Source organism: Podarcis raffonei, chromosome 9 (assembly GCF_027172205.1).
Source record: "Podarcis raffonei isolate rPodRaf1 chromosome 9, rPodRaf1.pri, whole genome shotgun sequence".
In the NCBI taxonomy this organism is placed as follows: domain Eukaryota; kingdom Metazoa; phylum Chordata; class Lepidosauria; order Squamata; family Lacertidae; genus Podarcis; species Podarcis raffonei.
In genome coordinates, this window is record NC_070610.1 from 3,949,574 (window position 1) to 3,975,859 (window position 26,286).

Below are 26,286 nucleotides of genomic sequence, written 5' to 3' on the forward strand. Positions count from 1 at the left end.
TTTAAAGGGAGCGCTGAGCAGAACCTGTATGCATCCCAGGCTCTGCTCAGCACTCCCTTTCACAAGCTGCGCAGAGTGTTTGTGTGGCTCTTGGGGGCTTTTCCCCGAGGAGTGACGAGCTGCCCTTCTCCCTCTTTGGGGAAAAGCCCCCAAGAGCCACACATACCCACTCCGCGTGGCTCTTTAAAGGGAGCGCGGCTCTTGGGGGCTTTTGCGGGAGGTGGGGGAAGCGCTCTCTCTAGCTGTTCTGGCTTCTGGGGTAGCCTTCATGCCGCTGCCCTGAGGAGGCTTCGCGGGCTACCCCAGAGCTGCTTTAAAGAGCGTGCGGCTCCTGCGGGCTTTTCTACGAGGAGGGAGAAGGGACTGACTGGGACTGACAGAAGACAACACAAAAGCAAAGGAAGAGAAGTTTATCTTTGTTCTGAAGGAACCATTTCATTTAAGCCTTAAAATGCTGTGTTCATACAAAATCAGAAAATGATAAAATTGTAGAGTTGGAAGGGATCTTGAGGGATCTAGTCCAACCCTTTCAGTGCAGGAATCTCTACTAAAGTATGCATGACAGATGACTATCCAACCTCTTCCTAAAAACCTCCAATGAAGGAGAGTCTATTCCAAGAGAGCCCGTTCCACTGCTGAACAGCTCTTACAGTCACGATGTTCTTCCTGATGTTTACTCAGAATCTTCTTATTGTAACTTGAAACCATTGGTTTGAGTCTAACCCTTCAGAGGTTTCTCCAGCAGGAGAAAACAAGCTTGCTCCATCTTCCATGTGACAACCCTTTAGATATATGAAGATGGCTCTGATATTTCCTCCCAGTCTCATCCAGGCTAAACATATTAACATGACTAAATGCCATATCAAGCATGAGCCTCAAGCTTTTACATTACTGTGGTACCTTGGGTAACAGACGCTTCAGGTTACAAACTCCACTAACCCAGAAATAGTACCTCGGGTTAAGAACTTTGCTTCAGGATGAGAACAGAAATTGCACAGCAAAATGGAAGCAAGACCTTCCCAATTCCTCTTCGCAGTAGCACCAGATGAGCACAGGGTAGTACAGGTAGTACAGAGCAGAAGAACCCCAGGTTCATATAGCTTGAACTTCATAATTTTAAATCATTACTTAATTTGTTAAGGAAATAATGCAACTCCTGTGCTGCTTCATGTTTCCTCCCTTATAGTCGCTTTCAACCACTTGTCTTTTGTCTCTGCGACCATAATAAAGTTTGATGACGATGATGTTAAGCAAATTTAATATTGCCAAGTTGTTATTTACATCCCTTCTAAAGCTACTCTATATCCTAAGGTCAGAAATTGAAATAATACCCTACTGGGGTTTTAGGTGTATTCCCATTTTTACAGTTCAATTATGTCAGAATCACAGCTATCCACAAAAGTTGCAAGAACTGAAAGTCCACAACAAGATTGGTATAAATACTTTCCGCCCCCTTAAACAATTAAAATCATGACAGGCCATCAAGTATGTACTGTGTCTGTACAGAACAGTTACCCGTTACTCTTGAGATTTATGTGCATTTTAAAATGGCACCCAGAGCTATGTTAGGTCTTATTTCCAGGACAGTGGACTACTTGGTTTTGATACTAAGATTATATAAGCAGAAAAGAAGAAACAGATTCTAATTAAAGAAAACACACAGTCACCACTCTATACACCACAAGGAAAAGTGTTATCATTGAGTGATGTGTAAAATTAACAGAACAAACTCTACATAGTGAAAATCACATTCATGCAAATTTGTATGAAGCTTTTTCAAGTGCTTTGATAACAGTAGGAAACAAAAGGCACGAAGTATAGCATTTGAAAGCCCTTGATGAAGACTTCACACAGGGAACAGAACTATAAACATATTAATAATATTCACTTATTTCAAATAACTAAGTTAGGAAAATCAAAAGCTGCCTTTATACATTTGCACCATGCAGCAGTTAGGAGGGACTGTGATGGCTGGGCATTCTGCCTTTTCTGTAGCCTCACTCCAATCGTTTGTGGAATTTGGAGGGGAAAGAAAACCTAAACAAACATTACTTTCTAAAAAGTTTCCAGTGATAAATGCAGACAGTGCGCATCTTCCAGTCTGTAAATGTAACGATTTGTTAGCGTTGGCATTTCAGTCAACTTACAAATGAAATACTATAAAATTGACCACTTATTATTTGACTGTAATCAAACATTGCCAAGTATTCTATGAAAGCAAGAATGTCACTGTGTCCGTGACAGCTTACTTTTGTATTGCGCTATGGTGTCAAGGGCAGGAACGATGGAGGGCTGCTTGCTCCTCAGCACTGAGGCTGTCAAGAAGGAAACTTAACAGCAAAGCAAAGCTTCTCTTACTGGCTACCTGCTACAACTACAGGAATCTTCAAAGAGGTACAGGAATACAAGTGGTCAATGGCAAAGGTCATGGCTCAGAATTCCTTCTTGTACATGATCTAACCATCTGCTCTGTAAGGCTCCTGTGAAGGGCTGGACTGCAATCTAGAAAACAGCCACTGAAATAACTGAAGGTACTGAATTAAGCATCAGTGTTGCTTTCATTTCATTTCATTATCCACACTTTATTTATTTATACTGCATTTGTATTTATTGAGCCTAGAGTTTCAGGATAAAAACCAAACAGATTTTTTCCCCATGAATGATTCACATTTGTTATGCCGTTATAGTAAGTTACATAACACTTATTGTGCTTTTTACTTGGCTGCTCTTCAATCTGCTAAATTATTCTGTTGCAGGTGGCCTGTTACTGAATATTTTTTCTACTGTGTTGAGCAGTACTCTATAGAATCTACTGTAATTAACAGTGACATAGAAAGTTTTACAATATATAGTAGTACCTTGGTTTTTGAACTTAATTCATTCTGGAAGTCCGTTCGACACCCAGAACCATTTGAAAACCAAGGCTTCCTTGAGCTTCCTGCACTCAATCGGAAGACGTGGAAGACATGCTGGACATTCAGCTTCCGAAAAACCTTCGCAAACCAGAACACTCACTTCCAGGTTTGCGGCGTTTGGGAGCTGATTTGTTCAGGAGCCAAGCTGTTCGACAACCAAGGTACTACTGTATATTGTGACACATGAAATTACTTTGTTTCTGCAATGAGCCAATTGTCATATCTGTAGAGTAAAAAAAACGTTTTTCTGTTGTTCTCATAAAATTGTTACTTTAAAATATATGACCAATAGTTGACTAGTCAATTGACCAAACCTTGTTTGATAAGGGCAATACCAAACCTTAGGATTTGCTAAAATGATTGAGGGGAAATTAGGCACCTGACAGTGTTCTTGTGACTTAACACATAGCTCTTGCCCCATCATTCTATCCTTGCCCCCGTGACACTAAATTGCCTCTATGTTGTTAAGCTCCTCATGGTAGTGTCTTGTTTGTTTGTTTTCCTTATTATTATTATTATAGTCATCTCTCAAAAGATTATTATTTTTATTATTAGGAATTAAGGCAAAAAAGTCCTTATTAGGAATTAAGGCTATGTTTTGTTTATTGAGCACAGTTTAAGAAAAAGAAGATGAATAATGCAACCATTTTGTATAAGAAAAATAAGGAAAACATACTGGCAACATTTCCCAAGTTTTATGGGTAATGTCATGCTGCTAATCACTGAAGCAGGTTATTTCCATGAAGTGATAACCCCCAGCAGACTAAACATTGTGATTGCTGTCACAACATAGCACCCCCATTTGGTCTAATGCATGAAATATTACATTCTACTGGCCAGAGCCTGCCAAAATCAATGAACAATGGTGCCAGTAAAATAGAAGGGACCACACATGTACCAATGTCTGCAATGCTGAGGCTCACATAGTTGTACTGCAGATCTGTGCATATGGATTATACTGCTGACCTGCATCTTAGCTCGATCACCAAAACATTCCAGCTAAACAACAGTTCAACAACTTACTTTTATTGCCTACGAGAGCCACATGTGGCTGAGTTTCTGACTCTTCGTTGACCTTCTTTACAACATTATACCAATCTTCTACATTTTCAAAGCTCTGTTGGTTAGTGATATCATACACCAGGAGGACAGCCTGAGAAGCAAAATATATATATAAAGCACAGTATGTTAAGATGTCTAAATTTATATTTTTAAAAATCCATCTTTATGAGAACTTAGAAATGAGACAGACTGAACACTTATTCAATGTTAATTCATACAAGCTCCCCACCACCAGCATTAAAATGACACATGCACAGAAAATGTTCTAAAATGCAATGTTCTAGATAAGAGACAGCTCTTGAAAAAATAAGAGTTTCCTTTATTTTAAGGGTTATGTTGCACTCCTAATCATACTAGCTGAAACTGCACTGAAGCAAAGTAATTGACAAACGGGGAAGAATAAACTGAGGTGTCTACACTGAGATCCTCATTTGGGAGGCAAGTCTACTCTGGTGGTTGCTGAAATTCATAGCCAGCCACTTTGGACAATGCATGGCTCATCATTCCATGGCTAGGGAGTTCTAGTGTTTCAAAGCACCTCATGTCAAATCCTGTGGAATAAACATGCCATGCAAGCCTACAAGGTTGTCACAACCTCTACCCATATCCACAGGGTCTTGGAAATTTTTGTCTATGGATTTCAGTGTAGATTTGCCACCCTGTAAGTATCACACTACCACTTTAGTAATATGGACCTCTTCAGCAAGATGGCTCACTTTTTGCCACATCCAGGGCTTCCAGCAGCCAAGCAGGATGCCCAGCTGCTTGTGCAACACATATTATGCCTCCATGGGCTCCATGTAGGGAATATATTGGAGAGGCGACCTTAATTCACAGCCCATTTATAGCAAGCCCTTTTGCAACTTTTGGGTATCAAGCTCAAGTAGCCTTCCTCCCATCATCCACAGATGACGGTCAGACAGAACGGACCCAACGCAATACTGAAATATCTGCACTGCTGTATAAATTTTCAACAAGACGACTGGATCACAATGCTTCCCCTTCCTCCACCCAGCAGTCCCCTTTCCCCCATCAACTATGGAAACCATCCACAAGCCTCTGACTGACCCTGCCCCCCTCTCTGATCTCCACCACAAAATACTTTGTCCAAGACCTTCCAACTATGCATCAACTCCTTCAAGAGCACCTGGGCTGGGCTAAAACTGCATCCAAAGAAATTGCAAGTAAACATTGCCCAGAGGACACCAAACTCAAAGTGCAACTATTCACTCATCATCTTCCCTCAAAATGGATGCTCATCATCTAGGACCTTTCCAAATTGAAGCACAGATCAACACCATGGCATTTCAGGATCATTTCCTGTCTATGTGGATGCCCCCAGCGTTCACTCCTTATCCCCCTCTGCAGCCAAGCATCCTTGGGTGGCATCTTGGAGATGCCCCCTGAGCTGGTAATGGTGGAAGAAGAGGAATATGAAATGACTCAGATTTTAGACTCTCATCACCATGTTAGTCTGCTGCAGTGTCTGATAGACTGGAAGGGCTATGGACTAAACGAACACTCCTGGAAGGGTGTCATAGATGTACCCACCTCTGAGCTGGTACACCACTTTCACAGGCACTACCCCATGAAGCCAGATCCAAAGACCAAGAAAGGGGGGGGCATCATCGGAGGGGAGATGATGTAACAAGTCCTGAGGTCACCATGTGCAGTGGCAGGCTGAGATGAAGGAGGATGGAGAACAGGAGGGTGACATTGGGAGACAGGGCTGAGACTAAGCAACAGAGGTTGAAGCAGACAAATTCACCCCCCTCCCAGGATGTGGCTGTCTTGGCTGAGGAAGCAGTCCTGCCATTCCACCACACACACACACACACCCCAACCGGGAAAGGAGTACAGCAATGGAATCCAGTGAGGGTGTTAGTCCACCACTAGGTGTTAAAAAACCAGGGTCAGAAGGGGAAGGCACAGCCTGTTTGCCCAGGGCCTGGAAGTGCTCCCAACACTGGGAACAGGCGCATCCTCCTTGATGCAATGAGCATCTGCACACTTGGCAGTCTCATGAGTCTCATGAGTAAGCATGCCTTGCCCTATATTTGGAAACTTGGCAGATGAGCTTGCCAACCTGCTAGGGCAACTCCGTTGCTTCTGTGCTGTTCTGAACTCCTTGCCCTGACCTTGGACTTCTTAAATTTGGATTGCTACTCCCAGCCCATGTAGCCTCATCTTTCCTGTCATTTAGCCTGAGTGTAGTGGCTACTGTGACTCATTACTTGCTGCTGAGCATATAAGTTCTTCTTCTTCTTCACTGTCATCGGCAGGACAGCACCTAGTTCCCATCACCCTCAAGTTTGCAGAGTCTTAATTATGAATCTCTAACCTTGAAATTATGATAGAGTGAAATTGACAATATAAAAGTCCAGACAATGGTTTATTTGTTCTAGCAACAGACTGAATCAGTCATGCCCAATAAAACAGATACATGGAAGATGTCAGAGGGCTATGATAAAAATTTTCTGGGCTAAGGCATAAAAAATAAAGTCTAAATAAAGTTTACAGTCTTATTTAAACTTAACCTAGAATATGGATGTCCACAAAGTTACCAGCACTCTGGGTATCAAATTTATTTCCACAGCTATATTTTTGTAATTCAAGTGCAACTTCTGCTGTAGAGCACAGCATTGAAATTTAATGAAGCAAATCTGAAATCAAAAGAAATTGAGGAAGAAAAGAGGTTATCTGATAAGTTAAAATGGTAATAGAATTAGTGTAGTGCCTAAATATGAATAAGGATGTCTAAGGCTCAAATTGTGCCTATTATAGTTAATTCAGCAGATGGTCTCATGCAAGCTATTGCTTTTTAGCCTCAGTCTCTCATCTGCAATAGGGAGATACTAAATAATGACCTATCTGACCAGATTGCTCTAAGGGATACTAAAATAATTTATATTAGGTGGTTTGAACACTCAAAATACTTCATATATCAAAGCTAACTATATACATTTATTTGGAAGAAATACCTCGAGAACAGATGGGCACTATTTCCATGGACTGGCTGCATGGGAAACATATTTTCTAGTATTTCACATCCCCAATTGCTTTTAATTTTGTGTATATAATTTGCAGCCATATAGTGAAGTTACCATATTATTGAGAGTTTAAATTTAATCTCATTTTATAGTGCTTCCTCGCCTTATGTAGGAAAGCATGATGTGGCTCAAGAGATGCAACAAGGTTGACTCAGGTTTGGGTAAGCTGCAATAAACATCTGTTAACTTCATTTCTGAAAATGACTAGCTTTAAAATTTAACAAGTTGGCCCATTTTTCTTCTACTAATGTGCAATTTCCAGTCTCTTCAATTAACAATTCCTCCTCTATATTTACACATTGCCACACACCCCATTTCATCTGGGCCTCAACCACCTATTTTTCTCTTTATTCGGGGAGAAAACAAAACAAAAATAGGTTCATCACAAATAAAAATGGGCTGTGGGTTTGAGTAAGTTTTATTGTACATATTTATAAATCAAGCTGTCCAAAAAGCAGTACTATAAAAAAATCAAGTGTTCTTTTGTAGTTTACTAACAACAGAGGGTGCACTGTCTCAAATGCTTCTTATTCTAAACAGAAAAGAATGTATGTAGCATTACTGATAATTTAAAAATTTGCCTACTTGTAAAGCACAGTTCATTTTCACTGCTCTGCAAAAACATTTAGCTACCTAGTTGCCTTCTTTTGTTTGCCCTCCTAGAACCTCAGCTGGCTGAATGAATTTAATAGCATAGGATTGCTCTTAATTTCCTCCTTCTACCTTTGCTCCCCAGGAAGCATCTGCACTCAAAACAGCCACTATGCCTATTTAGATATCCATGGGGATATCTAAATAACCTTGACGAAAACTGCTATTTTCAACTTAAGCCACAATGCAGGGCCATGAACATCTGTTTCGGAAAGCTGTTAGGGATATACAAACTAGCACCTTTCGTTCATAAAAGGAAATACTGTTCAAGCAATCCTGTGCTAAAAAAATTCAGTCTACAAAACCAATGTTCAAAACAGTTTCACTTAAGCAGATGTTTACATTTTACTAGCCTCTTAAAATTCTACTGCAAACTATCATTTTTACAGTAAGGTCCTAGAGAAGGCAACAATAAGTAACCACAGTAACTTATAATTTTTTAAGCCATACCTGTGCGCCATAGACATATTTATCCAACATCTTGCCTCCTATTGTTTGGCCTCCTATATCCCATACTTGAAGAGTAACATTTACATTTCCTGCAAGAAGGGGAGAAAAATAACTGATGTATTTGACATAGCTGGTTTACAGAAATCAGATATAAATAAACTTTACAACAGAATATTGAAGCAGCAACACCATGTGTTCCACCTTTGTCAGATGTGCTGTTGCTGATGTATCTGTCTTGTATAAAAGAAATGAACAGTAGGCTTTGCCACTGCCTACACCAAACCATGCCCTGCATTTGACCAGGATCCAGAGCGCAATGCAACATCTAAAGGAGCTTTAATCATGTTTTTCCCAAACTGCACCACCACCACCCATATCACATCGGCAAATAGTTTTAAAAAAACAAAAAACAAACAAACAAACTGAACAGTCATGTCAAATGTTGATTCTTCTCTTGATTTTTTCCTTAATAATACTTTTCTGGATGCTTTATGAAAACCATTATTGGTTTGCTTATTTACATCATTTTAACTAATGCAAGTCTGTTAAAGTGGCAATATGATAAGACATGGTCTGCTGTGCACAAAAAACAAATTCAAGGATCACACGGGACCCAGACAGCATATGTGCGCGTGTGTGTGTGTGTGTCCATGATAAACACAAAGCATGATTAGGATCCAAGAGCCCAATGCCCAATGAGGCAATGCCCAATGGCTTGCACAAACCCACTGGGGATTTCTGACAGCAACTCTATCTCACTACCACGCCTCCATTGCAAACAGCTCCGCCCCCCAATTTACTTGCTATGTTACCAGGAGGGGCTGGTGTTCAAGGAATGCAAAATTAAAACCTCACTTTGGTGCATAAAATTAGGTAATAATAATTATTTTATTATTTATACCTCACCCATCTGGCTGTGTTTCCCCAACCACTCTGGGAGGCTTACAGCATACAGTATATCAAAACATAATAAAACATCCAACATTAAAAACATCCCAATACAAGGATGCCTTCAGATGTCTTCTAAAAGTTATGTAGTTCTTTATCTCCTTGACATCTGAAGGGAGGGTGTTCCACAGGGAGGGCGCCACCACCAAAAAGGCCCTCTGCCTTCTCGGTCCTGGCAACAAGTTGAGCACAACGAAATTTTGTGCACATTATTTTCCAAACAGTTTGTACCTGTCAACGTCACATCACTCATTATTTGTGAGTGCTCAGTAGCAGCTGTTTTCCACTTATTTGTACTAATAATCTGACACAAATTTTCTTGTGGGCAATTTTCGCCCTAATTCAGCTGAGAATACATGAATGGTGTGCAAAGCTATATTTTCAGTTTTCTCTGTTGCACTTCCCACAGTAACAGCCATGTCATTTTTAAAATTGCAGAGCAGCTCTTCTGTTTGGAAGAGCAAATAACTGCAGAGAAATTGAAAGTAAAGCTTTGGCTGACCTTGCTCACAAATGAATAGTTATACAGTGGATCCTGGTTATCTCCTTGATAGCACAGCTAGAAAGACAGACTCAAAATACTTAACGATTGCACTTTTCAGCAATAGTAACTGGACTTGATTTTAAATATTGTGTCTAGATATTCCAATAGTCCTTAGCTCCTCACAGTGTATATGTGTCAGCATACTCAATATATTGTGGATGCTAAACCAGCACTATATTCCATTAATAAATATTCCAAAAGCAAAACACCTTCAATGTGAATTCAAATCTCATGAATTGAGCAGTGTTTTTTAATTTTTCTCTAGCAGAAATCCAAATTATTCTAATATCAAGCTTTTATAATACTTCATATAATATAAGCATGATCCAGCCAATTTGAAACATTTCCCAGTCTCACTGATCTCACTAAATAAAAGCTTAAATCTCACCCACAGGAATTCATTTGTTTGCATCACACCCCCAAAAAATGTAATGATAAAGAAAGAAAGATGTAACAGCTAAGAACCATAGCTGTCAACTTTTCCCTTTTCTTACGAGGAATCCTATTCAGAATAAGGGAATTTCCCTTTAAAAAGGGGAAACGTTGACAGCTAGGCTAAGAACCAGCTACTGCTGGAATCAGTTCATGTCAGATAAGTAGTATGTCCACTTTTGCACACACTTTAAAAGTACTTTAAAGTACTTACATCTAACAAAATACTGAACACAAGAGTGTAACAAATTGCAATCATGCCTCTTCCATTTAAAAGAAATGTGTACGTGTAGAAACAACTCACATAAATTATTCCCTATGCCAACTTTTATAACCAGTGTTAACATTACCCCAGCAAAATATACTGCCTACATACATCACATTTTAGAACATAGTTCCATGAACTGTTCAAACAGTACAGCTTGCATAATACAAAATAGTGATTTTGTGCTCAAAATCTAAGCAGCCAATGCATTTTTTCTCCCGAACAAAAATATCAAAGGAATGCTTTAGGTCACAATTCCAGCATCATAGTATGCTACTTTTTATGGACAGAAGCTCTGTGCCATAGTAACAATGAGCAGACTAGTGAAAATTCAATAGGTGCATTTTTTTCTCAAAACTGCATTTTCTCTGTCACACGGCTGTTAGCAGAGCAGTTGGTCAAGACAAGAAGGTGGCAAAATCCTAAACAGTCCACATATTCAAGAGCAATATATATTCTTAGATTCCCATGTTACAGATGTCAACCTGAGGAAATGGAAGGTGTATTCTTGTGTGTGTGTGTGTGTGTGTGTGTGTGTGTAAGTAATGAAGAAAGAAAGGACATCAGTTTGAATTTTGTATGTTATATTGCAGATAAAAGTTTAATACACCCAAGTAACAGTTATGAAAATCCTTCATATCAGTTATAAAAATATCAATTTCTTTAAAACAAAAGTAATTCTATAAAACAAAAAGATTTAATTTCACTTACTCAATATTATTAAAGATAAAATTGATGACCCTTATGTTGATTACTCCTAATTAAATCAATGTAAATGACTTACAGTACTATGGTTTCAATCATGCACCCATTCATGTATATTTAGAGCGCAAACTTGCACGTCTATTTTTTTATTTTATTTCACAACACCTATGTATTGCTTGAATGTAATAAAACTTCAAATTGGTTTATAAAAGTGGCTACTCAGAACTAAGCTCCACAACAAAATCAATAAGACTTACACCTAGGTAAGCATATACAGGATTTTAGTCTTAGTCCCACTGCATTTAACATAAAAAGTATTGATCTTTTACAATATACAACTAACATAAATATAAGGTTTCCTGTCTGAACACCTTTTAAAATTCTTCCCATAACATTGCTGCATAGTCAGATAAATAAATGATCAGGAAAAACAGCATGCAAACTTGAGAAAGTTAGCCAGTTTTGATAGTGTTTTGCCTGTGTTAAAGAGATACATGTAGAAACTATATTCAGATCTGGAACCTTCTTTCTATATAATAAAGCTAGTGTGAATAATGGTTTTAACAACTTTTCTGTGTAAATATATTCCTGAAGGGCATTTGACGTGTCAAGCTACTCTCAAATGAATGGAAGCTCTCATCCATTCTAATGAACCTTGCACAGGAGAACTTCCCTTGGATTGCACCTGAAGGCACCCAATTAGCAGGGTGGTTGAGATTTAAGACTAATGTGCATCAAAGCTATGAGCAACATATTACATTGAAAAATATCTTATTATGATTACAACGTTCAAAAACACAGGGTTCTTCCCTCTTCAAAATATGTTGATAGCTGTATTTTCCTGGAATCCTGGTCTTAAGCCCACTTATTTGGCAGCACTTTTTACTGAAATAAATAAGACTAAGATATGTATTTTTCAAATGAGGCCAGAATTATTCAGTTAGGTTCAATTTCCATGTATATTTAAAACTGGAGAGAATACAGACTATCCATGTAGATGTTGAACAGTGGTAAATATTTCAAGTAACTATACACAAATATGTTTTACACAATTGCATGATGTATATTTTTGGTCCTATAGCAAAAAAAACCCTTTAAAGTTTTCATATGTATTGAATATTAAAAATTCTTAAGAAATTTTGTTTTAACTTCAATTTTTTTTGTACTTTACAGGAAATAATGTTCAATTGAAAGTGAAGCTGAGTTTATTAGGAACACAGGGCAGATAGCCAAACTCATTTGGTCTGAATTGATGCCACTAGCAGGATTCAACAGCAGCCTTCTAAAAGTATACTTGGGGCACTGGTTAACCTTACTTAAAGTTCTACACAGTAAAGATGGAACTGAAAACACGTCTGTCCTCCTTTTTTACTGAGGCCTTTTAAAAGCCTTTTCACAGTGAAACCCTGTTTACTGGCTTATACCCACAACCTTCCTGAAAGTATTTTGACTGTGACTCTTAAGGAGCTCTATCTGCAAAACTTCTGACTAACAGATGCACTATTTTAAGCATTGAAATCTGCACAGTGGTTACATCTAAATGACACACTAAACTGGATCATAAAATATAATGAACCAGGCCACTATTTGGAACATAATTCCCTCAAAGAGAATTGAATCAGTTTTAATTTTAAAAATATATCATTTTACAGTTAAACTATTCAACAATATTTGTGCTGGAAGATATGTACCACAAATCCAAAAACATTTGTCCCAGTGCAGAGACCCTTGCATACAGCAGTAGACTGAGTACGAGAAGGACCTTCCATACAAAACAGTTGGCTGACACCATCAGCTGTGGTAGCACTGGAATTGGGAGGGAAAAGAGGTCCCTAGAATCAGACCTTCTTCCCTCCAAACCCAAAATAAATGCCTGTCAAAGCTAACAAGAATAAAGGTACCAAATATGAGCTGAAATCAATATTCAGCCTTGAACAATTACCAAAGGTTCATGAAAAAGGAAGCAGAATAAGCATTTTTATTTTAAATACTTTTACTTTAAAGGGTCATCTTCAAAAATATTAACCCAAAAATATTAATCCCACAGCTCTCAAGAAACTGCAATTTTGTTACCTGGCCCCTAATGAGTTCAATCACAGTTACTGTTTCTTTCTGAAATTGCTATTCTAGTTATTGCACTTTAAAAATAACAATGTTGCTATTCAAATAACAATTGCATTCATCTTTAAAAATGGATTTCTGTGGCATAAACATTTTGAGCACAAGAAGACTTATTATGGCTCTCCAACAAACGTTACCACCGATAACTAAAAAGTTATGCCATCATGTACAAAGAGGAGCTTGTGAAAAAATCTGGGAAAATAACAATTTTATGTACTCCACCAAAAAGCAACTGAAATGTTCTTACAAACACAAATACAAGAAATATGCAGATGTTATAAAGAAAGTGGGTAATATTTTATTATAATTGGCGAGAAAAATTATTGTAGGAAAAGAAATTTCCCCAAGCATTCAATCCCCATTTAGAATTCAATAATGATTTAATATGTTACACAAGCTTAGCAGCTATTATTGGGCGTGGTGAGGGGGAGATAAGAAGAAATGTATTTCTGGCCCACATTCTGCTATTGAAAATATGATACATATTGTATGTACATCTAGAGAACCAAGTGGGTAATACAGGATTATTCTCTACATTCCTAAAAAATAAGCACCCATATTTGAGATTTAATATCACATCCAACATATCAATGTAGTTTGAATGTTAGTAAATCTGGAAAAGTCCTGACAACTTTCCCAAATTTCTGCTGAAGTCTAGATTCTGAATTATTTTTCAGGACCTCTAAGATTGACACTTATTTAACAGAATTTTCAGAAAAGTTCATCTGAGGTTTAGCACACACAAAAATCCTGCTCACTGTTCAATTCAACTATGCTTCATATGTATTTTCCTGAAACATCCCAGAAATAATAAAAGTTCACCCTTGCAGCAACATTATCAATTCTCCCTGCAGTTTCATAGTGAAAATGCTCTCTCCAGCTTTGGTTTGTTAAGCACACCAGGGGAAAATGCCTTTAATGGAATATTTTTATGCTTGCAAATTGAATTACATTAAAATGATCAACTCATTTTAGACCCCCCAATTGTTTAGAAACAAACTTTAAGATTCTGTCATTCTTTTTTAATTACTTCTTTACGTTTTCCATGCAGTGTACTACAACTGGCATCTAAATAGTTTCTTTGCATCACGAAGTGAAACATCTTGAATGCTCAAACTGTATTTTTATGAGTGCCTGGGGACCCTGAATTTTAGTGGTCTATTAAATGCCAGCAATTTCATGCTGCCTTGCATAAGACAGCATTCACATATCACAGCCTAGCAATTCCATAGTTATAGTATATATGTATCCCCTCAACCTAAGTAAAAGTAGGGGATATTTTATCTAAAAACCATATTCATTTCAAAATAAGCATTTTTCCATTTCCATTTTGCACATGGTGTATCTACTTTAAATCCTAGATTCAAGAACCTCATACAAACACATTCTTGGGAATCTAAATATTCACACACAACAAAAATGATGTAAATATAAAAAAACAATCCTTCATCAGTAAGTATCCTGTATTAGCAACTGAAGCTGGTTCATACTTTTAGAACTCCAGAACTTTTTATGTGCTTAAGAGTACAGTCCTTTTCTCAACACTTTACTGTTGGTCACACTTTTTCGTATTATGCATGTTAATCTCCTCTTACCTGGGAGTGTTATTCTTTTCAAAAAGAAGTCAAGTCCTATGGTTTGTTTGTACTGCTTCCCAAAAGCTTCTTGAGCAAAACGTGTAGCTAAGGATGTCTAAAAACAGAATCATATTAAGTTCACTTGATATCTCAGAAGACACAACTGAAGTAAAACATAATAAAATGAAAACTAGGCAAGTTTTAAATCAGAGCTTCCCAACTGTTGTGTTTTTTGGGGGGGGTTCCTGTTAACAGATAGGATACCAATTCTAAAACTATAGAAGAGAAATTTCTAACACAAAACTGATGTCTAAAGTGAGAGAGCACGATAGAATAAAAGTGTACATCCTATTCTACACACACGGAGTCTGGGCTGCTCTAGCAAAGAGCACAAGAATTTATCTTTCCATCATAGGATCATAGGATGCTGCCTTATATCAAATCACACAATTTCTCCATCAAGCTCAGTATTATCTACAACGACTGGAAGTAGCTCTCCAAGGTTTCAAACAGGGATTGTTCCCAGCCTTCCTGTAGATGCAGAGTTGAACCAGAGATCTTCTAAAAGTAAAGCATATGCTCTGCCACACTCCAGGTCCTGCCTTAATTACTTAGCACTGTAACAAGCAAAGCACTTCAGAACGTTGTTTGTCTTCACAACAACACTGTCCAGGATTCAAAGACCACACAAATAGTTCATGTGCCCAAGGGGGCTTTGGACCTGTGTTTCCTTCCCTACATGGATGACTTTTGATGTTGATAGGCGTTGCAAAAACAGCTTGTCAAATGCCCAAAAGGTATACAGTTCAAGTAAAAATGTTTTAAGAACATCTCACCATATTAGCACAGGCCCAGAAGAGAACCAAGGCAAAGAGAAGGCAACTTGACTAAGACCACAGAACGAGTCCATGAAAGAACTGGGATGTGTAGCTAGAATTCCTAAAAGCAAGTTTGAAATTCTATCCACTGGACTACTTTGCCTCTCACTTTCTGAGTACTAATCTACTTCTGCAGATGTTAATGTATGAGAGGCTATAGAGATATTCAAGTTATGAATAAATGCAAGAGTTTAGAGGATATGCCTAGAAAATAAGAAGCAATTTTCTTATTAATATGTGGGCCTCCAATTCATATTACTAACAATAAAACAATGTAAGTTTAGTGGAATAGAATCCATTTCCTAAAAGATATGCTTACTTATAATTGTGTTGCTGCTAAATTAAGCCCAATACATTTTCTAGAAAAAAGGGGGGAGGGAAAGGATTTTAGACTATAAGCTGCGGACTGACTGAGAACAATAACCTACCTTACAGAGGGGTCATAATTCATTTCAATGTTTATATATTTATTAATTAAAAATTATATTCACAATAAATTTATTTTGACATTTTGATTTGAAAAATATCTTCCAAACAATATGAAAATATTTCAATATTTCAAAATTGCATTTTAAAACTTTATAGAAAGTATATAAATTGTATGACATCAGAGAAAACTACAAAAATGAGAATGTCAGACATAATAAATAAATGGAAGAAATCAGCAAAACTACCCTCATTTTGCAAACATATTCCTACCTTAAAATATTCCTGTATTTTGATAAGAAATTGTATCGGAATATTTAATTTTTTCCAATTCAGAAAGGTTACATACAGTATCCTCCCATCCTTGATTTATGGGATACTGTAAATATTGACTTTATCACTGTGTGACTCTCAATATTCCCGAAGAGGTTTCTAGAGGCATTAATGAACACACTCTTTGCGTTTACATCTGCCAATAAGTGCAAGAAGTTTTCAACAACTCAGCGAAGTTTTCTAGGACAACTTTCATGATCTCCACTTAATGCAAAAGAATTTAGAGCAGAAAAATTGGGAGATGGATGCCTTATTACTTTGCAATTGATAAATGTAAAGTGCCCTATACCAACAGCTCAGGGGGTTTTGGGGAGAGAAAGAGAGATCAACATGTAACATAGCCACGTTTTAAAAAACAAAAAAACAAAACACTGAGGAATAAAAAATGAATCCATTATATCTGATTTACGATCTTTGGTAATTTGCTTTCACTGGAATCTAAGTACTACAAATAAAGCCTCAAGAAGTACTCATAAACAAATAAACAAATCTCATCTTGGCCTCAGGAGCCAAAATAATAAACCCTAAGGCCCCATTCTAGGCTCAGGTGGTTAAGAAACATTGCTTATATGTCGAAACACCCAGAATAGTACCCAGAAAGCGAAGGGCTATAAGAGCTCTGGCGCGAAGTGCTGCTAGTAATCTGTATTCAGCAGAAACAGCCAAGTTATTGGGTCTTCAGCGCAGTTGTCAAACATGGGGGCCTTTTACAGTTTAAGATTCCCAAAGTAGCCCTCGGCATTCCTAGCTGATTTGCTGAAACTGAGGATTCTAAGTCTCAGAAGAAGAGAAGAAAGAGAGAGAACAACATACAACTGTTAAAATTCCTTCCATGTGAACTTCAGGTACATCTGTCTTAATCCTACAGCCTGTTCATTCCATTAGCTGTTATTAAAGGGGGTGATTAATCATCCTCTAACTAACCACTCTTTTGCTATATCATGTATTTATACTCTCCAAACTTAACTTCCAGTAAATACTTTTCTTTAGTCTTTTCCTTGTGGTTTTCTTTGCATTCCACAGCAGCACTTCCTTCTCGTCTCCACAAGCCTAGTCTGGCTGACAAATCTACTAGCACCCTATATTCCATTTCCCTTCCTGCTAGAGTGGGTTCACCGGTCAAATGTTTTCAATTAAGGCTGCACTGAATTTTTGCCCTCTAATTTTTCAGAAGAAAATGAGAATTTACAGAAAGAAAAGTTTCTCACAAAAACATTTCTGCAAAATAACTTCTTCCTTTGTGCACTATTTGCTGGTGGGGCATAGCTGCTTCTTTCCACAGTTTGCCACTTCAGTGCCATTTTTTCAAACTATTGTTTCTCATTACAGCAAATCAGAATTGGAAATCATGATTTGAACAAGCATTCTGACTATCATGCATGTAAACCAAATTTAGTAACCTTCATTAACTACAGCCTAACCTGAATTGAGAAAGAGGTCCAGTTCAGACACAATAGAGTCACTCAGCTAGACATGATTTGAGTGGGCACGCACCTAAGCATTCCACTACTACCCTGATTTGCAATCCTAAATTGTAGGTGGTCCTTAAACTACAATTTCAGACATCAGGGAAACTCTGGTCTAAAAAAACCAGGAAGTCTCATTTGCAGCCGGTCACACAAGAGGAAAGGGAAGCACTCAAGTTTCTTCAAACCAAAGTTTGGTGAGAAGTCCAGTTACATTTGAACCAGGCCACACTGACACATGCACATGAATCACAACTCTTGTCAGAATTGCAGAAAGGGTGTTGGGTGTGAATCTCAATCAATTTCAAATCCCTTATCAACATGGGAGTTGCTAATGCTACCTACATTTCTTAAAAGCTAGGGTATGGTCACTTTCCATATAGGGATATCATCAGGATGAAAAAAACAAGCTGTAAAGTAATTTACACACTTTAAAATGCTTTTTAAAAATGTAAAATAATAAAGGCTTCCTTCAAAAGTAAGCGTCTCTAGTCCATAATTAGGGATAAAAGCTTAGAAGAGTATAATTCTAAGCATACAGCGTACAATATTATAGTCAAGTGTATCAGGTCATAAAAGGCACTCATAACCATTATATGGTAATTCTCAATACAATGGGAACAGACATGGTCAGAAACTGTAAAAACTCTACAAGCAACTGTGCCACACAATCCAAGAAACATACTTCAGTGCTCCCAAAAACCAGTAATGAACCCCCAACCCGCTGTATCTTCTGCTTGTTATTGCTCCATTGATATCAAGCTGAGTGCTCCTGTTTCTGGACAGAGGGCATGGCTCTTCTCCACTAGAGTTGAAGGCTGGGGTAAATGTGGCCTTCTAGATGATGGTGGACTACAACTCCTATCATTCCTGGCCGCTCACCATGAGGCTGTTCATATCTGAAAAGCCACAGGTTTCCCACACTAATACAGTTCATTGCTTCACATGTGTATGGTCCCAGATTCAGTTACCAGCATTTTCAGTTAAAGGATATGAGGTATCAGAAAGGCCTGTGGAGAACTACCACCAACGGGGATAAACAGGCAGTTGCTCTAATTCTGTACAATATAACTAAGGGATGAGGCAGGGAGTGGCCAGGATTAGTCTTTTCAGTTGTGGCACCCCATCTTTGAAACACTCTCCCTATGTAAGCTTGCCTAAGAAACTTTTGAAATCTCGGTGTCAAGCGTGAAGACCTTTTCAATATCTGCAGGTAGCTCCAGTTTTGTAAACTTTGCAGCTTTGGTTTTAATGTTGTGATAGGTTTTCCCTACTGCTGATTTACCATTAAGCTTTTGTTTGGGGTTTTTTGATCTACTATAAGTTACCCTGGGAGATCTTCAGAACTGAAGGGAGAGGTACTAAATATGTAAAATAAATACATTCTTTAGATTCAAGAAGCATTCAGCCAGTCACTGTTGGAAACAAAATACTGGACTAGGCGGATAGTCTGATCCAGCAAAGCAATTCTTCTCAACAACAACATCATCATCATCATATTTATTACCCACCCTTCACATTAAGATCCCAGGGCAGGTTACAGCTAGAAAAAATAATACAATATAATGAAAACAAATCCACCCCCAAATACCATACAATACATATAAACTAAAACAGATTATATAGGAGGGGCACTAATAACAACAGTTCAATTATCAAAGACCAAGAAGAAGAGGTGTGTCCTTGGCAAAGTGACTCTTGGCGCACCTCCACCTATATCAGTTCATCCCCTGAGCAGCAAGTTGCTATTTAACTTCCCACAATGTCCCAGAATAATGCTGCACCAGAAGCACTGTGGGAAATTAAAATGGAAGGTGCCCAGACCAAACTGCCTAGCACTAATCAGAACCCGGGGTAAGAGACAGGGCCATGGCCTTAGGATGGTATGTCATGAAGCTGGACCTAAATGTAAAGGTAAAGGGACCCCTGACCATTAGGTCCAGTCGTGACTGACTCTGGGGTTGCGGCACTCATCTCACTTTACTGGCCAAGGGAGCCAGCGTACAGCTTCCAGGTCATGTGGCCAGCATGACTAAGCCACTTCTGGCGAACCAGAGCAGCGCACAGAAACACCATTTACCTTCCCGCTGGAGCGGTACCTATTTATCTACTTGCACCATGACGTGCTTTCGAACTGCCAGGTTGGCAGGAGCACGGAACGAGCAATGGGAGCTCACCCCGTCCAGGGATTCGAACTGCCAACCTTCTGATCAGCAAGCCCTAGGATCTGTGGTTTAACCCACAGCGCCACCCGTGTCCCATGGACCTGAATGTACATGCTTCTAAATGTACACTCTTGAACACTAAAACATGATACAAGTAGTGCCTGCTATTTCTAGCACTACAGCCACACATTTTGAACTATTTTGGCTGTCTGTAAACGTGAAAGAGCAGCCAGAGACTTTTAGAAAACAATCTTAACTATCCTTATAATTACTCTATGATTTTTTTATGATGGCTTGGATGGTACATACTTCAGAGCTACATGAAGAGGCCAGAAACAATTTTAAACCAGGCTTGTAATACAAGTTACAGAGGGCAAGCTGGCAGTTTATAACAGGAATAAGCTGAAACTGCAGCACTGCACTAGAGCAAGGTACATAAGAGACTATCTTGGCTGTGAGGCCAGGAAGACCTGATCCTTGCCTTGCTGGCCTTTTTCCACCTGGCTGGGGAGGGCAGGACTGGACTGACTCCAGATGCAAAAGCTGTGACTGCTGAACAGATTCTTGGGTTGGAGTGTTGTTGAGGGGATTTTGTGGAGGGTGGGGTTGTTGCTGTTATTGATATTAATTTTTTGCATCTTTATTTAGACCTTATTCTGATTTATATGGAAATTGTTCAATTTGGTTGTGTACTTTTTGGTGTTTAATTTATTGTTAATGACTATTTTTGCCATGTTTGTAATATGTAATTTTATATTTTCATAGAATCATAAAGTTGGAAGAGACCACAAGGGCCATCGAGTCCAACCCCCTGCCAAGCAGGAAACTAATATAATTTTGTAAAATTATATTCTGTAATTTCTATACGGTTTTAACTTTAGAAAGGTGATTGATTGATTTAAGTTGCTCTCTGTGAATCTGACACAGTATCAGCAAATTTACATTCTGCTATAGAGTCCGATTCCTCCACTATGCTCAGGGCTGGCCCAAGACATTTTGAAACCTGAGGCAAACCACAAAATGCCACCACCACCACCACCACAACAGGGAAGGACGGGTGCATGAAGATCTACAACAGGAAGAAACAGGGTGGTGGAATCAAATCAACCTTACCTGATGGTTGACATGGGAATCAAAGGCTGTTGTGGTGAGGAAAAGGGGCTCACTCTGAAACATGCTGGGTGGCTGCAGAGCCCAGGAGACCCCAACATTTCCCCCCAAGGGGTGGGAGGAGACCAGCAGCACGTCCTATTCACCAAGAGGCAGAACTTGGGGGTGGGATGACAGCTCCAGGTCGCAGATCCAGTTTCCAAGCAGAAGGTCTAGCCATTGCTGTAGGCCAGATCTGCTGCCCCTGTGGAGCCTGCCACCTAAGGCAGTTGCCTCACCTTGCCTCAAGGGTGGGCCAGACCTGACGATGCTCTACTTGCATATATGACTCCACTGTTCTCTTATCCTAAGAGCAACTAAACCCTTTCCCCTCATCACTCATCAGTGGGCACGGGGCACACTCCTTATGCTACGCTATATCATTTTTATTAGAACAGAACTTTATTCCTCCTCATCTTAAATGAATGCTACTGAAAAGTAAATGGATGCAATATTGGTAATCGACCTAGTTCTCAATGATGTGCCTGGGCTATTCCACATAAGACTGCAGGTGCGGAGACCTGCATTGCTGGATGCTCTTGCATAGTACAGGGGGATCCCTTTACCCTACACTACTCACCATGATTTCCCACTCAAGTCCAGTTCAAAATGCATTCTAGTGCCCTTGGAAGGCTACCTAGGCTCATTTTTACTTTTAACCAAGTTAGGGACTTAAAAAAAACATTAATCTCCATTTCGGGACCTTTTGTGAATTTAACAGCTTTAAAAAGACTGCTATACAAATGCATTTGACTTTGTTGGCCCCTTCCCAGCTTTACTATAATAAAGCTTTATTGAAAACACTCAAGGGGAGCAGCAGAGGCCAACACACCAGCTCCAATACCACCACCACCCAAATTGTGCTCGTCAGCTTGTGGGGGCGGGGACGCCTCCTCACCAGTTTCAGAATCCTGAAATACCAGGGTTATTTGGAGAGCCAGTGTGGCATAATAGTTAGGACTATGACCTGGGAGACCATGGTGTGAATCCCCACTCAGCCATGAAGCTCACTGGATGATCTTGGGCCAGTCACCATCTCTTAGTCCAGTGGTTCTCAAAGGGTATGGCAGGAGAGGATGGCGTGTGGCGGGAAGATTCAAGGACAAAGAAACATTTAAACATTTTCATGTAGTACAGTACAGTTAAGTACACTGGGGGGGGGGGGAATGGATATATTTTTTAAAATGAGAGGAGGATCAAGTGATACCGAGAACTATCTCATCCTATAACTGAGATTACCTTGCAAAAGCAAGCTCATACATCTCGTTGAGGCTGTATACATACTTAAGGTACATATTTATACTTAAGGCTTGTTTATAATTCTATTGTGGAAATAATTCATGTTCTTATGTAGCTGTATTGCTTTATAATTTCTGGATGTCCCATGATAATATTATAAAGTAGTTGTGTACAAGCAGTGCTAGTTGCTGTTTCTTCTGTTTTCCAATGTTTTTCTCATCTATAAAAAAATTTGGTGTGGCACAAGCAATTTTTTTCTGCAAGTGTGGCCTCCGAGAAAAAGAACTGAGAACCACTGTCTCTTGTGAGGATGAAATAGGGGGAAATGATGTAACCCTCCTTGGAAGACAAAGCTGTTCTATAATTTTAATAAATAAACCCTAGAAAGTTTTGATGTCTTTTTTTCTAACAATCTAAAACCCATAATCATCATGTGACAGCCCAATCCTATTTTTGAAATGACCCTATTTTTAAATAGTAATAATAATAATAATAATTCCCACTGTGTTCTGTGGAGTGTTCGTCTTCCAAACAGAGGAGCCCTGAGTTGCAAATGACAAAAGTGAATACAGTGGTACCTCGGGTTAAGAACTTAATTCGTTCTGGAGGTCCGTTCTTAACCTGAAACTATTCTTAACCTGAGGCACCACTTTAGGTAATGGGGCCTCCCGCTGCTGCTGAGCTGCCACCACACAATTTCTGTTCTTATCCTGAAGCAAAGTTCTTAATCCGAGGTACTATTTCTGGGTTAGCGGAGTCTGTAACCTGAAGCATCTGTAACCAGAGGTACCACTGTACTCTCACAGGAAGGGCCGGATTTAGGTTTGATGAGGCCCTCAGCTACCGAAGATAATGGGGCCCTTTATATGTCCAGCTGTCTTTTGTAAATAACAAATTGTTGCTGTTTTTTATGTTGAATATATGCTATATGGTAATTTATGGACCTAATAGGTATCTAAAGCCATTTGCACCTAACAAAATATGTATTTTATCAAAGTAATTGTTGAACTGAAATACAATTAAGAAGCATATTAATAGTGAAACACTGTTGCTGTATGTAGGTTTTATTTGTTTTTTATCTTATATTTTGGAAATGTACATCCAGGGTTTTTTCCTTTAAGTTTTTTGGGGGGCCCAAGAGAGTGAGGCCTAAGCTATAGCTTGTTTAGCTTATACATAAATCCAGCACTGCTCACAGGGATTTTTTTTGCAAGGAGGTGCTTCTTTAGTCACATCTGCCCCTATCATGGAAAGGATCCTTGTGTGGGGAGGGGTGTTCTTATTTATTTACTTTATTCTTTACACAGGCAAGATTAAGTGTTCTCCTGTTAGCATTTTGGATGGGCCGACATAAATGAATTCCTAAGAAAGATATTGAGTCTGTGGTTGCAACTTGGTGTCAATAGAAGATACAACTCATGTGCTCCTGGAATGCCTTTTCTATAATGATCTTAGAAACAATTATATTCACCCGCTGTTAAGAGTGCAGAAGGGAAGGATATCCCTTGCAATGACATGTTTGTTTTTGCTGTCTGATCCAGAGAAGTACATATCTTTCAGAACATCCCAATTCTTTGTTAAGGCTCTACAGATCCGTGCTACAAAACTTAAGGAAGGTATGGGAAATTTTTAAAAGGTTAAGGAGTAGAAATGCAAGTCACTATTATTGTTATAATTACCATCGTTTTAATGTGCATATTGGCTGTTTGCTAAAATAAAACTATTTGCTTTCTTAATTACATTGGGGGGGGGCGGTAGCATCACTCCCCCGCCCAACACAGACGATGTAACTAAATAAATAAATAAGATATAAATAAATAAATAAGAAAACACCTCCTGGTGCTTTAAAGCATTTCAGGACCCCCCTCCCCCCCCTTGTGCGTTTGGTCCCTGTCATCTCTCTACAACCCCCCTGCGAGGTAGGCCGGCGCTTTTAAAGGGCGAGGGCGAAGGGCCGCCCGGAGAGGGGCTGGCAAGGATCCCTCGCGAGACCCCAGACCCACAAGCCCGGGTCTCCCGGGGCGGGAGGCGCTTGGGAGCGCGGTCCTCCCGCCCGCAATGACGGTCGACGGCGAGTCTCGCTCCCTCGGGGGCTGACTAACCTTGCCGGAGGTGCCGTCGCCCAGCACCACGAACTTGAGCTGCCGCTCAGGGCACTCCTCCTCCGAGTCCGACATGGCAGGGCGCCTTCAGTCGCTGAGGGGCCAAGCCGCCGCCGCCGCCATCTTCGGCCCCCTCAGCGCTTTCCGTTAACGCCGACGCTGGGCGAGACCACCTGGCAGGAGAAGGGGGGGAGCCGGCGACGGACACGGCCGCCGAGAGGCCCCCGCGCGGGAGAAGACGCAGAAACGGGAGTTAAGCGGCGCCGAGGGACGCAGAGAAGAGGGAACCGCGAGCCGCCGCCGCCGCCTGAGAGCACGGACTGGAGAGCCTCCCCCCCCCCCAAGGAATGGTTCGCTCCGGAGCCCTGGACTGGGCAGCCGCGGCGTCTGGGGCTTCGTAACAAGGCCGGCGCGGTAACTAAGGGCCGCGGAGGGTGAAAGGTGACAGGAGGGCGGGGGAAGAGGAAGGCGGAGTCCCGGTACCTGAGGGAGTGGGCGGGGCGTCGGAAGCGTCCGCCAATAGCAGGGGAGCACGAGGGAGGGAGATTTGGGCATGCGCGTTGCTTTGCCTGCACTTTCCAAAATTGAAAAACCATGGTTTGACGCACACATACCCGGCTTATAAAAACCATGGTTTGACACCCTCCGGCTTATAAAATGATGCATGACATGGAGAAAGTGGGCAGAGAAAGATTTTCTCTCATTCCCATGACACCGAGAATGGAAGCTGGAAGATTCAGGACAAGGCAAAAGAAAGCACTTCATGCAGCACACGGTTAGCCTGTGGAACTCACTCCCACAGGAGGCAGTAACAGCTGCCAACCTGGACGACTTTGAAAGAGGGTTGGACAAATCCATGAAGGAGATGGCAATGGAAGACTGTGCTCTGCTGCTACAGTTGGGAGGCAGCAATGCTTGCAAATGCCAGTTGCTGGGAACTGTGGAAAGTGCTCTTGTGCTCAAGTTCTGCTCCCTGGTTTCCCTTAAGGAGGATCTGACTAACCACTCTGAAAACAGGGTGCGGGACTAGATGGGCTCAACAACCCCCTTCCCCTCACACATACAAACCACACGGCAACCAACCAGTCTCCGGTCTCTTGTAATACCAACAAAAATAAATATATAAATAAAGGATTGACACACGTGATGCTGTCACAAAAATCCTGCACAAACACTAAGCAATAGAAAGAAATATAATTATCCCCCCATCTCAAAATCCATATGACAAAAGTGTCTCATACCAAATGTATACAAACTGCGAAAAAGAGTGAATTGAAAGTGGAGACACTATATGTACTTTTCGTTGTGTATTTGTTTGTTACACAATAAAACCTTTAATAAAAACTAAATTGAAAACAGAATTGCTCAGTATTGCTTAATATAGATTGGCTGTTCTTATATACATGTGAGCACAAACCTAAGCAGTTTTATTCAACCATAAGACACCTCTCCATGCTACAAGTTCAATGCAACATGCAGTAAAACCCTAAATATGTTTACTTAGAGGTCCCATTGTGTTCAGTAGGGTGTTGCTCCGTAGTAAGGGTGCTTAGAGTTGCAGCCTAATGCTTAACTTTCATCTCAAACACATTATTTCAGTACTCATTGACATACATCACTATTTTTCTCTTTCGCATCTGTTCACTCTATAGAAATATGATACTGCTGAGTTTTGCACATGCCTCTGAAAGGACAATTCATAAGACACAAAGAAGCCTGGAGAAATAGGGAAGACAGGTACATGAGTGACCATGACCTCGATTTTTATTGTGACACAAATTATTTTAGTGAATTGAGATAATGGGGTT

At 39.8% G+C, this 26,286-nt stretch overlaps 1 protein-coding gene across 7 annotated transcripts in view; it reads right to left on the reverse strand.

Moving 5' to 3' along the window:
- RAB28 (RAB28, member RAS oncogene family) overlaps nucleotides 1-24,884 on the reverse strand; it is a 77,227-nt gene extending 52,343 nt beyond the window's left edge. For 2 of the 7 annotated variants that reach the window (XM_053402346.1, XM_053402344.1), the window contains exons 1-4: nucleotides 24,479-24,838; nucleotides 14,739-14,835; nucleotides 8,129-8,217; nucleotides 3,939-4,068 (exon numbers count right to left, since the gene is read on the reverse strand). In XM_053402346.1, coding sequence (XP_053258321.1) covers nucleotides 3,939-4,068; nucleotides 8,129-8,217; nucleotides 14,739-14,835; nucleotides 24,479-24,553 — 391 coding nt within the window. In that variant the 5' untranslated portion in view covers nucleotides 24,554-24,838. Of the gene's footprint in view, nucleotides 1-3,938; nucleotides 4,069-8,128; nucleotides 8,218-14,738; nucleotides 14,836-24,478 lie in introns of all 7 variants that reach the window. The other 5 variants (XM_053402343.1, XM_053402342.1, XM_053402345.1 and 2 more) reach the window with 5 other exon arrangements.
- Between the last annotated feature and the right edge of the window lie 1,402 nt (nucleotides 24,885-26,286).